The following is a 14,403-nucleotide window of genomic DNA, read 5'->3' on the forward strand; positions in this document are numbered from 1 at the left end:
CCCTGATGTTTTGCAGGGTGTGAAGTTATAGAGAAATAAAGTTTCGGGACGAAAACGGCGGGATAGTTCGTTAAAGTCCGTCATTACCGTTTAAGTTGAGCTTCGTAAACAAGACCGTGGGCTTCCGCTGGGGACGCCGGCCGGTTGGGGGACGCCGCTGGGCGTTCACGTGTTGGTTTGCGGGGTCTCGACCCCACGTTGTCGCTTCCCAGTGTCAGTTTTCACTCTCTGGAAAGGATAGAGAAAAAAAAACAACATGGGTGAGTTCAAGGTGCACCGGGTTCGGTTCTTCGACTACATGCCCAGCGCCATCCGGGCCATGGCGGTCAACGGCCGCACGGAGAGGCTGGCGGTAGCCCGCTCCGATGGAGCCTTAGAGGTCTTCAACTTCACCGACAAGTACTTCCAGGAGAAGGTAAGGAGCCGCTGCACACACTCCGGCAGGGCTCACACATTTTGATTTCCTTGACAACAATCCAGACATTTACTGACTTGTAAAGCCATCAATTTTGAAAATCACATCCTCTCGAATTGCACTTGTTCAAGCAGTGAGAAAGTTGAGTTGTATTGAAGGCTTCACACAGCAGGGTCTGTAAACACCTCAAGACCACTATTATCAAGAACAAAACGCATTAAAGAGTCATAGTATTCATTGTCATATGCATGGTCTGGAAATGTGTTTCCCTGTACAATGAAACTCTTTATTTTCTGTCCACAGTAAACTCAGATAGCATAAACATAAAAACAAATTATGGGCATAGTATTGTAAGAAAATGTAAACGGTTTCTCAAATGCCTGTCCAATTTTCCTCGACCAGTTGAGACAGAAGGCCGCCCGCATTGAGTTCGGGATCCGTCCGATGTTTCTGCCAATGTTCAAAGTCTTCATTGATATATGTACAAACCGGAAACGTGTTTCCTTGTGCAATGAAATGATTTTACTGTCCACAGTGTTGCGAATGGAATCTGGTGAATATTGTATTTTTAAGGCTTTTTTCCGCGGTCTAACATGCAGATAATCCCCGGGAAGGAAGACCATGGGGTCGAAAACCTCTGCTGGGTGAACGATCGCCTCTTCGGTGCTGGTTTGAGCGGAGAGATCACAGAGTACGACCTGGAGAACCTCCGGGCTAAATACACCGTGGACGCCTACGGCGGCCCCATCTGGGCCATCAGCAACAACAACCAGGGAACTCAACTGGCGGTCAGTTGTCAAAAATTGCCTCTTCCCATCAGGCCTCTTCTGCCTGCCTTAAGTTTCCTAGGTTTGTGTGTGGGTGGGGATGGTCACTAATGTTCCTGTGGCAGGTGGGATGTGAGGATGGAACGGTGAAGATATTTGCAGTTCTTGAGGAGGGTATTCAGTTTGAAAGAAACCTGGAACGACAGAGAGGTAAGAACGTAAACCAGATTTGGATGTAACTTTTTTCCCGGGGAATTTTCCCCAGTTTATGCGAACAACATCCAATATCAAGCTTTGAAATACTGGAATATACGATTTTTTTTTGACAGGATTTTTTTTTTTTTTGTCCGAAATCCACTCCTTATTCTACACACTTGTCTGTTTTTTGTGTTTTCTGAAAAACGGAAAATATAACAGGCGATTATTTTAAGAAGGCAACGTTATTTGAGGTATTGTCGTACTGTTGTGTTTTAATACTACTGCTTTTTAACAGGTAAGCTATTGGACATGTTAGTTTCAAAAGGCAGATTTGAGAAAACAACCATGAATGTATCCAGATCTTAGATTCTGTTAATGAGTGAGTTCATCTGCATATAAGAATTTTTTTTCCCCATATCACTCAGAAAATAATTAGGATCAGTTAGAAAGCTGTAATGTTTTTATTTTTGATATTTTAATTTGGATTATATTTAGTGGAGTGTCCGGCCTGATGAAATACCACTTTGAGTTTTTTTTGTTTTTTTTTGTCTCTTGTTATTTTATTTAATTTTTTCGGTAATCAGGCATTGATAATCAACTAATTCATCAGTGAGCAAATGATTCAAGTTTGAGATCTTCTATATACAAAGTGACCAGAAATGATCACAAATGTAGCTTATCATTGTACTGCATTTTTCACAGTTGGCTCATTGTCTGTGTGAAGGATAGAATTCCTGAGAGATGACATGTTCTCCCATTGTTCCTGATCCATTCCTGTGACTCTCCGTCCTCCAGGTCGTATCATCTCTCTGTCCTGGCACCCGTCTGGCACTCTGCTCGCCGCCGGCATGACGGACATGATCAGGATCTTCAATGCGGAGACGGGTGAGCTGCCGGGACACCGTCCTGCTGCGCGGCCTCTTTGTCTCTTTGTAAAACGTCTCGAGTCCTTTGTGTGTGATGTTCCCCGCGCCGGGTTCAGGTCACAGCACGCACAGGCTGCTGGTGGAACGAGGAGCCGGGGCGTCCAAGAGCAGGGAGGTGGTGGTGTGGTGCGTCGTCTTCCTGTCCGACCAAGTGGTCGTCAGCGGCGACTCCACGGGGAAGGTGCAGCTGTGGGACGGAGTCACTGGAACACTGGTCCGGACCCACCTCATCACCAAGTGGGACGTCCTGGCTCTGTCGCTCTCCCCGGTGAGTGTGTGGTTTATTGTGACAATTGTACTTTTAAGAATAAGAGTAAGAATAATCCCGAAGGAAATTGTTGTGCCAGAGTTTCAAGTTAAACATAACAATAATAAATAATGGTAGGAAATTGTATAAACAGTAAAAAAAAAAGGGGGGGGGAGAGAATAAGAAATATAAATAAAACTATAAAGTGTCAAAGTCAAGGCTATAAAGTGTTTTAAGGACTTAATTGCAAAGTGCAAAGATTTGCTTTTGTGTGTGTGTGTTGTCTAAAAAATTAGTTTAAAGAAATGTATTCAAGGTAAAGTTGATTTTAGTGTCTCCAGTTACTCCTGTGTCATATTTTGATAAAACTTTTTTCATTGTTGGTTTAGTTCAGTTATTCAATTAAAAGTGTTGTTATAATTCATTTTAATTTGGTAATGTTGTGTGCTTATTTTATCTTGTTGCTATGTAAATGTGTTTTCAGAAAGAATCAATTTAGATTTTCACATTTTCTTAGCTTAAATTGGAAGCAAACGATTTCATAATGCTTTTTTTTTAATATGTATTTTGATTTATACCTTTTAATACAACCAGTCGAGTCTTTTCAAACGTGCGAACCATGTTCCCAGGACGGGAGCAGCCTTGTGGCCGGGACGTCGGAGGGCACCGTCGTCCAGTTCCAGTTCCTCCCCTCCACCCTCGGCCAGCAGGACAAGCAGTGGGTCCGAACCAAAACTTTCAAAAACCACTCGCACGACGTCCGGGCGCTGGTCCACCTCGACACAGCCGTGGTTTCGGGAGGTCAGTGTCCGCTGGCAATCCGTCGGGACTGAAGAGCCCACGGATGGAGAAGGCTCCTCAAAAAGAGCAGAGTGTATTGATTTCAGACTATAATTAAAAGCGACAGTCCCAACTGTTTGTGATACAAAAAAAAAAAAACAGTATACCCTTGTTTTTCGCAGTTCCAAAAAGAACCCGTGATAGGCAAAATCCGTGAAGTAGAAACCTTTATTTATTTTTTTTCAATTATTATACATCCTTATTAAAACTTATTGCTGTTGTCGTCCTTATGTTTTTTTTTCTTCCTTCTTTATGGAACGAACGGAAGATTCATTAATTCCGTAGTGCCGACCTACAGCCGCATAGCTTTTACCTTCACTTAGCATGTCCAGAAGTTTATCTTTATCTGATAGATAGCATCTTCCGCTGCCTTTTGGGCCCTGCCGCAGGTGTTTTTGTCGGGTCCAGAGCGTTTTGTCAACATTACTGGTTTTAGAGAAACTCGAAATTGCAAGAGAATTTGCACGTGCGTAATGTAAATTTGGCAAGCCGTTTTACCTACGTGTACATATTAAACTGCAACGTTATTGACGCACAGGTAGAGAAGAAGCGGAGTGACTTTTTTTAGCCGATCAGAATGCAGAACACGATGCACGATGCAAATCCGTGAAGCAGCGAAACCGTGAAAAGTAAACCACGTTATAGCGAGGGATCACTATACTGAATTTCAGTGGAGCCTTGACTTATGAGTGCATCAACTTAAGAAGTTTCCAGGATATAGCCGTTATTTTACGAGTAAGCGGGATGAGAGTTTGACACTGACCTTGTAGCCCAGTGGAAGAACATGGGCAAGCCAGATGACAGATGAGGCATCTGAAGAGCCTTTCAAAGGGAGTTGGAGGCAGTTTGATCATTCTAGAAAGAGGACTGGCATTCACTCTGTCGCTCAATTTAAGTTTAGCAAGTGTAGCAAAGTGTGCAAGTTACATTAAGCAATACATCATCGCATTAAGTGTGTAGCCAGTAAGTTCATCAAACAAGGTTGGAATAAAAGACTCCAGCATTATCCTCTTATCTGCAAGGTAAAATATGTTTATTAAAGCCTTTTAGATTCTCTTTTATTATGTGTTATTATCTTTCAATTTTTTTTTTTCTTATAAAGCCCAGTTTTTCTTTCCGAAGCAGAGTTCTGGAATGGATGTGTGGTGTTTCTATTCATTTTAATGGGGAAATCTATTTGATATTCAAACAAATAGAGTTATGAGCTCGCTTACAGAAGTCTTGGTAACCGTAAAATATCACAAGTTGGAATATATTGGATCCATACGAGTAAATAATTGCCATAAAGCACATTGCTATTTATAATGTTTTCTGTTGCAGAAACACAACCTCGGCTTTAAGCCTGTCAATGTGCGTTGAACGTAAGAGAGATAAACATTTGTTCCAATGCCGCCAGGTATGGACACGCAGCTGGTAGTGTGCCATCTGCTGGGCAAAGTGGATAAACACTCTCTGGAATCCCTCCTCACCAAAGTCACTTTCCCGCACGTGAGTACACACTCCGACGCGTCAGCGTTTAAAGAAAGACGACATGTGTTATTTACATCTGACTCCGTCGCCAAGGAGACTGGGCCCCCGCCCCCTTCCCTCTTTTTAATGTTTAAAGTTTTTAAAATCGCCAGAACGAGCCGTGCTCGAATTGCCCGTCCCGAAATAAATTCAGAAAAATCTTCCGCGAAACAGCATGAATAAAATAATTCGGAAAGATTAACCGAGAACCCGCCGTGTCGTCGTCGCCCCCTGCAGAGAAGCCTGGTCTGTTGCGCCAAGAAATCAGGGCTGCTGCTTTTCCGATTCACCGACCATTTGGAGCTGTGGAGGCTTGGGGAGAGCGATGGGCACGGTGAGCATTACACACACACACACATGTGCATGCACACACACTCACAGATGATTCAGTATATGTGACTTATGGAACTACTTGTGCTTGCTATCAGGGAAGCCCGGGGAAAGTCTGGCTGTTAAGCAGAAACCAGAAAAACTGATCATGCTGAAGAGGAAGGTGAGCGCGTGCACGCGTGCGTGCGTGTTAGATCCTAGGATGTTTACTTAGCTGTAGAAACAGACTATTCCCAGTCCGGGGAGTTGAGGAAAACATCCACTCCACTTTGGGAGATTTCATGTAGATGCTCTTCGGCACTTGGATAATTTCCAGCCGATTCCGGGATGTGTTTCCTCTGAGGATGAGACCGTTGTTTAATTGTTTTGGTTGTTTCCTCGCCACTTTGGGAACCCAGTCGCTGGGTTTTCATCCACATCCGCCCGTTTATTAGACAATTAATCAACTCCCAATTCAATTTCCTTTCCTGGTTTTAGAGCAAAATAGTGAAGCTAGAAAAATTACAGTCATCACAACTGATATTTTGTATTCTCTATGTGTCAGATATGGTCCATATTTACTGTGTGTGTGTGTGTGTGTTCTCAGGGACAGGATCACATCTGCTGCAGTGCTCTCTCCGCATGTGGAGGCTGGCTGGCTTACTCCACCGTTTCTAAAGTCCACTTGTACAGGCTGCAGACGCAGGGAGACGTCAGCGTCATAAAGGCGAGGCTCGTCCTCTTCACATGCCGTCAAGAGTCGCGTAGCGTAACGCGGAAAGTCCCCAATTAAAAGTGTCCAAAGTACAATTCTTGCTCTGAGCCTGGCCTGTTGAAAATGAGATTTTTCGAGCCCCACAGAGCGCTTCCACTCTCGTGAAACGGCCGAGGGGGGAAAAAAAAGGGGGGGGTGTTGGCAAAATTAACCGGAAAAACTCATTTCGGCCAAATTTGAAGACCAAAAAAAAAGGCATGTGAGGTCACATCCTGATGTTGTCTTTCTGTTATTGGATCATGATGATGTTTATACCAAGGTATAAAACGTTGCACGTGGCATTTTTAGACAAACATGTTCACCCCATGCAGGCATCTCGGGTTAAAATCTACGCAGTCCGATCGCGTTCGGGAGGTAAACGGAACTCCCGAGTGCCTCCCTGACGCTCCCTCCTCCTTCCAGGTGTCCAACCTGCCCAAGGTCCTCCACTCAGCCCAGCAGCTCTGCTTCTCCTCGGACTCCTCCAGACTCTTCGCCTCGTCCGGCCACTCTTCGGTGGTGGTCGTGTCCCTCGGCGAGTCGGAGTGCAAATACCTGCACACACTCAAGCCCAAGTCAGGTGAGGAGCCTCTCCACTTCTGGTCAAGTTTTCTGGGCGTCTCTTTCTGTGGTGTATCCGACGGGTTTGTTTGTGTGTCTTTGCGGGTTAATCCAGGCTCCAGGCAGCCCATCCACCTGCTGTCGACCAGCGATGACGGCAAATGGCTGGCGGCGGCAAACACAGCCTGCGAGATCCACGTCTACAATCTTCACAAGCTGAAGGTGGGCAGAGACGGATTTCTCTCGGGAGGATCCCGAAAAAACTTTCCTCCTAATGCTAGGCTAAGAGATTTGTACGGTCGCAGACTAAAAACTGAAGGTCAGAAGGATATTTAAGGAGTTGTTCTGGATTTGCCGTAAGTCCCGTCCTCTCGAGAAGGCAATCTGAGCAGTCTGAGCTCAGTCTTTGTCTAGTCTTCGGTTTACGACTATATTAGAGACTCTTACATTTTTTTCGGTGATTTAACACGATCAGCAACCAACAGATGAGCTCCAACAAAACAGGAAACATGAAACCTGGCAGACAAACTATCACCAGGGCAGTATCGCCGGCATTTGTTGACGGTGAGGATGAATTAGAACGGCGAAGGACGCCCCGATCAATTTGCAGAACGGCTCGTCTTGTACGACGTCAACTCCCCAACGCATCACAACCAAGTGGAGAAGGACGAGCGACGGACCGAAATAGCAGAGGCTCTGCAAAGACCCGCGGAAAACATTGCATGGCGGGAGAATTCTAGCTGTAGTTTTGTAAATAGTGACCCTGCAAGATTCTTAGTCTTTGTAAAATCTCAGTCTGAGGCTGGGCTGCGATGGAAAAATTGTAGAAAATTGTCTTAAGATGAGAGCAAGTATGAGATGATTTCCATCAGTCTTTTCCAAGTCTTCTGATGTACGGGCAGCTTAAGAACAATAATAACAACAATAGTTAGTCTAAGATATTGTCATCTGTACTTCACACACATGAAAGTACGCATGATCTTGAGATGAGATGAGATGAGAACAACTTAATTTATCCCGAAGGAAATTGTTGTGCCAGAGTTTCAAGTAAAAACATAACAGTAATAGATAATAGTAGGAAGGAGGAAGAATAAGAAATACAATGAAATATAAATTGTCTTAACTGTTAACTACAAAGATTTGAACATCCCCTGCGGCTGAGGGAAGAGGAATTAAAAAGTATATCTTGACACTTGTCAGTATCTTGACAAGTATTTTGGGGTAAAACGTTGTATGTAAATTACAATTACTTATTGCCGTCAAGCGAGTCACGGGCTTCAACCACCTATTTGTGTGTCTGTAGCTTCACTGCACGGTTCCCGTGTACAGCTCCTGCCCTACCGCCATCGCCATCCACCCGACGACGGGCAACCTGTTTGCAATTCATGCCGACCAGCAGGTACGCGTCACACCGAGCGCGGAGGGAGGTTGCGTTGGCCGTTTCTGACCGTGTCGCCGTGTCTTTCCCGTGCAGATGTTTGAGTTTTCTCTGGCGCAGAAGGAGTACACGGACTGGAGTCGCAAGCTCCAAACAGCAGGTCTCCATCCTTCGTGGCTGATACGTGACGCGCCCGTCACCCGCGTCACCTTCAACCCCGGAAACCCGGCCCAGATCCTGTTGCACGACTCCAACATGTTCTGCATCCTGGACAAGAGCCTGGTCCGTCGCCTCGTCTTGTTTTACAAAAAAAAGAAAAAAAGGTAGAGCGTTGGCGTTGAATAACCTTCTTTTGTCTATTAACGCAGCCGCATCCCGATGCATCAACAGCGCTCTGCAATCAGAAGGATCTGATGCGCCTCCCCAAGTCCGAGAGGAGCAGACACAGTCACTCCTTCAAGATATGCAAGAGTTTCCAGGTGGTTCATCACACGCAGCTTCACTTCCCTCTCGTTTTATTTATTTATTTATTATTTATTTTTATTTATTTATTTTTATCTTTATTTATTTATTTATTTATTTATTTATTTTATTTTAAATAGACTAGTCATTTATCGTTTCACTGTCGCTTGATCTGGGGGTCAAAAACAAAGGAAATAGCAAATAACACCTGAACAACAGGATAATCACTTCTTGCCAATTGTGTCAGATCAGCGATCTGGTTTTATATTTATTTAGATTCATGCTGTTTTTAGTAATATTTTACGTTTTTAAAGGTATTTATATAGATTCTTCCGTGTTTTCCGAAAATTTCAAATGAGCAAATAGTTAAAAATCCAGATTTGACATGCTTTTATTCCTGGCCCTTCAAAGGTGCTCCGTTTCCACCGCTGAGTTCAAATCAAGACTTCATGTAAATTTGTCCTTTTAACCCAGTGTTTCCCAACCTTTTTTGAGCCACGGCACATTTTACATTAGAAAACTCACCGCCACCACCAATAAATATGTCAAAAACATTTTTTAACGAGTTAGAATGAAACCGCGGTCTCAATTTACTTAGTGTGAAATCTAATATATCTAATATCTGTAGATTCATCGAGTTGCAATGCAAATTTCCCACTGATGTGCAACTTTGCCAGAACACTTTTTTGCAATTTCCGAAGACGTCATCAATAATATCTGAAAATGGTATTATTTGAGAGAACTTGGGCTATTTTTTTATCAACGCCAAAACTGAGCATTTCTTCTACAATGATTTTGCCGGCAGGTAGTATTAATGTTTTGCTTCGGTGTGTGGCTGTTTGGATTTAGAGATGAGTTCAGCAACTTTGTAGCAAGTTTTCGCCGCTTTCTCACTCGTCTCGGTAGTTTTCGACAATTCTGCCTGTTTGTTTACGTAATTTCCGGACGATAAGCTGCGACTTTTTTCACGTAAACAACGATGCGGCTAATGTATGGACTTTGGGTGGGGGGCGCTAACGAGCTTCACGCCGCTAAAACGTTTATCATCGTCACATCGGACCGATGAAATGACCAGGAAATTCTGAGTCCGTTCAACTTTGACAGTTTTAGCGCGCAGGAGGAAGCCCGAGATAGCTACCGGCTAGCCGGTGCGGCTTATATTGAGGTGCGCTCAACAGTCCGGAAATTACTTTTTATTTTAAAAACGTATCACGCAAAGCGTCACTAATCACTCTGATACACAGATGCACAGGTTCATTCACTACCCGTTGTCATCGAATGGTCACGCTGCCCACATAGACATAGGGAGACACATTATTTGCGTTGAGAAATAATTTTCGGACCAATCAGGTGAAAGTGGGCATTTTTCCACGCCACACCTGATGATCTCTCACGGGACACTAATATGCCGCGGTACAGTGGTTGGGAAACACTGAACTAACCAATGACACATTTCGTCCCCCAGCACATGTTGTACGTGGATCTGCTGGACGACAACTCTCTGGTTGTGGTGGAGCGCCCCCTGCTGGACATCGTGTCCCAGCTGCCTCCTGCTGTCAAACAGAAGAAGTTTGCCACTTGAAGAAGCGAGAAGGTTCCCCCGCATTCCTTTCAGACAACCGAGAAGCAGAAGCACCTTGTTTTCTTTACCCGGTCACAACTTCCACATCCCAAATGATTTTCAGAGAAAAGGTTAACCAGTCACCACTTTGTAAAGAATGTTTTGATAAAGTAATAAATATGACTGCTAACCAGCCGGATGAGGTTTTATTCATTCTTACTAAGTAGTAACGGTCAAAATTATCAAGTTGTAATGAATTCATTTTCAAGGCAACTAATGCAAGTTTTCTCTCTGAGGCAAAGTAGTGATTGTATAAGCGAGGGTCAACACTCGTCTTCATTAACAAAGCATTCGACCACACAATAGAAGAAGAAATTGTTAAAAAAAAAAAAAGATACAAGCAGACAAATGATTAAATGAAATTTGATCTTTAAATGAATGACACTGACAGCACTTTAGTACTTCACACACAAAGTCAGACACATTTCCACTATCAGATTTTTTTTACTTCAAAGTACCAGCCCTGGAAATCCAGTATTGTTTGGCTCTATTACAAAAGGTAAAATAAAATAAAATAAAATTACCATCAGCAATCTCTTAATAGATATTTTTTTTTCTTGGCTTCGATTTATACGACCGTGATGAAAATCACCGTTCTAAGGTAGCGTTGTAACACATTTTACATGTCGACTGGCAAAAACAGCTTAGGCTCTGGCTCCTTCTTAGTTAATAATTCAAATGGCAACATTAAATATCCAATTAAAATAAACAGAAACACATCGTAAAAATGTCTCCATCACTTTACAGTTCTATTTGCTTCAAAGAAGCTGTCATTTTAAAGTCTTCAGACTTGATTAAGTCCCACTGGGACCAAACCAATATAAATATATAAACACATACCATTTTGATAATTTTTTTTTTCATTCTCATAGCCATGAAATATATAACCCAATAAATGAGTCATTTCAATATTTGTAGCTGTCAAACAAATCTGTATAATAGCTATTTAGTGTCAAAGCGTTTGTTTTAAACAAAAGCACATAATAAAAATACCCAATTTCCTCAATCTGCACTATGCAGATGCGTAAACAGTTACCACCGAAAACATACATATTAGAGATTTATGGATAAATAATTAGCCCGGTTAAAACAGGCCGGTGTCACCTTGACTTTTAAAGCCTCATATAGCTGCAGAGGTTCGAGAGCAGCTTGATGGACCCCTGACATTCCAGGGAACTTAAGTGTATTTTAAAACAAACACATGTACTTAAGCTTGCCCTTTCGGCGCTCTAGGTGGTTTTTGGCCTGGCACAGGTGCAGCCCACTGCCACATCCACGGAGACGGGCGTCAGCTGGTATTTCCCATCCCCGGTGGTGCAGGGCTCCCTCTTCAGAAAAACCCTGCTTTGAGTTATGGGGACCGAGTTGTAGTCGTAGCTCAACATCGGACCCGACTTGTTCTTGATCACGATGCATCCTGTGCACAAGCACTTGGCGGCCACGTAGGAGGACGGGTAGTGATCCTTCATGATGACACGGCTGCACAGGGAGGACAAGACCACACACTTATTCTGTGTTTTTTTAAATGTAAATTATTGTTGTTGTTTTCATAAGGGTTTTCTTTTTTCATGAAAATTCTCATCCTGATGTTTGGCTTGTTTTAGGTGCATGGATAATTTTCCTTACAGATTTATAAATGTTTATATTACCCTTTTATGATTATATATTATTTTAAACTGTCTTGTTCACCGCTATGTTTAACAACAAATTAATTGTTTCTGCAACTTATGCTGACAGTTTAGTCACTCCCTAAATGTAGTTCCGCCTGTGGCCACTGGGGGTTCAAGATTTTTATTGTGAAATTTTGCAGAGAGCTCATAAATCAAGAAGCACGATTGTTTTCAAACACAGTTTGTTTTTTGTGTATTTTATCTTACTTTTATTTTATTTTAAGTTTTTTTCTTTGAATTTCGTTTTCGGCTTTTTACTTTTAATTTTAAATTCTAACGCGCGCCTGAGCGCGAGCCGCTTTGTCAATAAACCGTGACGCAGACTATTAAGTAAACAGGAAGTAGCTTCCGGGAAACAACCGGGTATATTTCAGTGACGCAATTAACGTCACCGGCAGCGGCTGTGTGATAATAATGTTTGCCAGCGTCACAAAAAAAAAAGTTTGCTAAAGTTTGTCACAGGTGGAGCGGTTCCGCCTCCTCCTCTTCGCTCCTCCACACCTGTGACGTCACCAATGCCTCCGGCAATCACATGTCCGGAAGTCCAGCGTGTCGTTTCTGAGCACATATAATAAATCAAAAATAATAATATTCATAATAATTTTTAATCTTATTTTTCTGTTCTAAGTGCGAGTTCTGCTATTTTTTTAAGCTAAGTCTTCAAGCTTATATCTTTGCTGGGTTTTCGGACACGTACTTCTGGCTTTGGCCACTAGGGGCGACCGTGAGCAACATTTCTCCAATTGTTTATAAACATCACGCTGGGTGCTATTTTAATCTAATGACATTTTCAGGAGGAAGAGCTAAATCCCCATTTTATCATCAGTATATTACTGAAAAAAATTACCAAAACAAATAGAGGAATTTAACTGAACACATTTTTAAGTCTTTTTTCCATTTGGATCTCCACATGTTGATAAAATGTTGAAATTCAGGTTGATAGTCTGTTATTTTCTTTTGTCTACACGCAAAATTAAATTTGACCCAATAAAACACAAGAGTGGATTTGAACGGATCACTGCTTTATATATGAGATGAAGGTGAAGGTTTTCACTATTTTCCCAAAGACGTTTAAAAATGTGACTAATCTACTAGATTACACAGTCGATATTAACTTTAAAACAGTGTAATTATTATATTGGCTTTCACGGCTTGGAATATCATTTATGGTATCCATACACATTTATGATATGATTTTAATTTTAAAGGACCCTTCACCTGGTTAGGTCAAGGAGCGTGACTATATAAATAGCTACTTACATTTTAACATTTTACAGTATATATATACATATATGTTTTATGTTTTATATATATGTTTATATATATATATATATATATATATATATATATATATATAAATCCCTCCAGGATCAATATTTCAACATCTTCGTACATATTAGTATATTCATAGAATTCATGGATTGTAGTTTTGCCCGCTTCAAATTCATTCAGGTCATTTTGAATTAGTTGAGCAGAAATATGTACTTTCATTTTTCCTCAAGATCCACAGCAAAATCAATCAATCTGACACCAGAATAGATACAGCCTATCACTACTTGGCATGCCATTTGATGATTTATTTTTTTAAGCCGCTTTTGTATGGTTTTTACTAAATAGACTTGATCTTCCTTTTAAAAACACCAGAGATGGCTTAAGAATTAGCAAGCAAATAAATCAATAAATTAAAAGAGGGGGGGGGGGGTGTCAACAAAGATGGGTAACTAAAAACAATCAGTTACTAGTCCCATGACAAAAAAATATAAAGGACTGTCTCAGAAAATTAGAATATTGTGATAAAGTTCATATCTTCTGTAATGCAATTACAAAAAGAAAAATGTCATACATTCTGGATTCATTACTGAAATATTGCAAGCCTTTTATTATTTTGATATTGCTGATTATGGCTTACATCTTAAGAAAACTCACAAATCCTATCTCAAAATATTAGAATATCATGAAAAAGTAATTTTGTTTTTCTAATTTCATTACAGATGATAAAGAACTTTATCACAATATTCTAATTTTTCTGAGACAGTCCTGTATCTACATTTTTCAGTAAACAAACATCCTGCATGATAAGTGGGACAGGGGGGGGATACGGAAGCTGTCACTCACACGTATCTCCATGGAGACAGGGACCTCTCGTTGTAATCCTGCTGATGGTTGAAGAGCTGCAGCATGCAGGGGGCCGCAGAGTCCGACTCGGCGGGAACCGGCGGCTCCGGCGGCTGCGGGTAGAGACTCATCAGCTTCCTCTCCGCCACCGAGTCCAGCTCCTCCTCGCTGTAGCACCTCCCCAGCCTGCAGGCCCACGCCGGCGCCAACAGGAGGCTCAGCAACACGATCTGCTGAGGGATAGGCGTGAGTGTGTATGTGTGTGGGTGGGTGTGTGTGTGTTTGAGCCGCCGGGAGCCGCACTCACCTGTATCATCACGTCGTCGGTAGTTGTATGCGTGTGTCCGAGTGTGTGTGTGTCCTCTGGTTGCTTGTTTGTCGCTTTGCTGTCCATCACGGCCGCACAACCTCTATTTATATGCCTGGGAAAAACCGGCGGCATGAGGAAATAGCCCTGCACTTCCTCTTCCTACTGGTGGTGAAAGTTACGTTACAGGTGAGCACGATGGCATCCCCGTCTGCGCCCCGCCCCCCCCAAAAAAACAACACACACTGATTCATTCATGCATGCACACACGTGCACACATGCGGAGTATGCATGTGAGTAAACATAGGTATGTGTGTGTGTGTG

General features: G+C 42.4%; 2 protein-coding genes across 2 annotated transcripts; one reads left to right on the top strand and one right to left on the bottom strand.

Moving 5' to 3' along the window:
- The first annotated feature begins 115 nt into the window (after positions 1-115).
- utp4 (UTP4 small subunit processome component) lies at positions 116-10,122 on the top strand. The gene is made up of 16 exons (XM_086162612.1): positions 116-415; positions 1,015-1,203; positions 1,308-1,392; positions 2,176-2,265; positions 2,363-2,574; positions 3,183-3,354; positions 4,790-4,881; positions 5,140-5,236; positions 5,331-5,395; positions 5,819-5,938; positions 6,389-6,545; positions 6,642-6,748; positions 7,830-7,925; positions 8,001-8,186; positions 8,273-8,383; positions 9,832-10,122. The coding sequence occupies exons 1-16, from the start codon at positions 257-259 to the stop codon at positions 9,946-9,948; spliced, it is 2,055 nt and encodes a 684-aa protein (XP_086018738.1). The 5' UTR covers positions 116-256; the 3' UTR covers positions 9,949-10,122.
- A 716-nt stretch (positions 10,123-10,838) lies between these two features.
- il17c (interleukin 17c) lies at positions 10,839-14,088 on the bottom strand. The gene is made up of 3 exons (XM_086163682.1): positions 14,080-14,088; positions 13,773-14,002; positions 10,839-11,466 (listed from the first exon to the last, which is right to left on the bottom strand). The coding sequence occupies exons 1-3, from the start codon at positions 14,086-14,088 to the stop codon at positions 11,217-11,219; spliced, it is 489 nt and encodes a 162-aa protein (XP_086019808.1). The 3' UTR covers positions 10,839-11,216.
- Positions 14,089-14,403: the final 315 nt, after the last annotated feature.

This window comes from Fistularia commersonii, chromosome 17 (assembly GCF_037954325.1).
Source record: "Fistularia commersonii isolate RoL2024-O1a breed Wild chromosome 17, RoL_Fcom_v1.0, whole genome shotgun sequence".
NCBI classification, from domain to species: domain Eukaryota; kingdom Metazoa; phylum Chordata; class Actinopteri; order Syngnathiformes; family Fistulariidae; genus Fistularia; species Fistularia commersonii.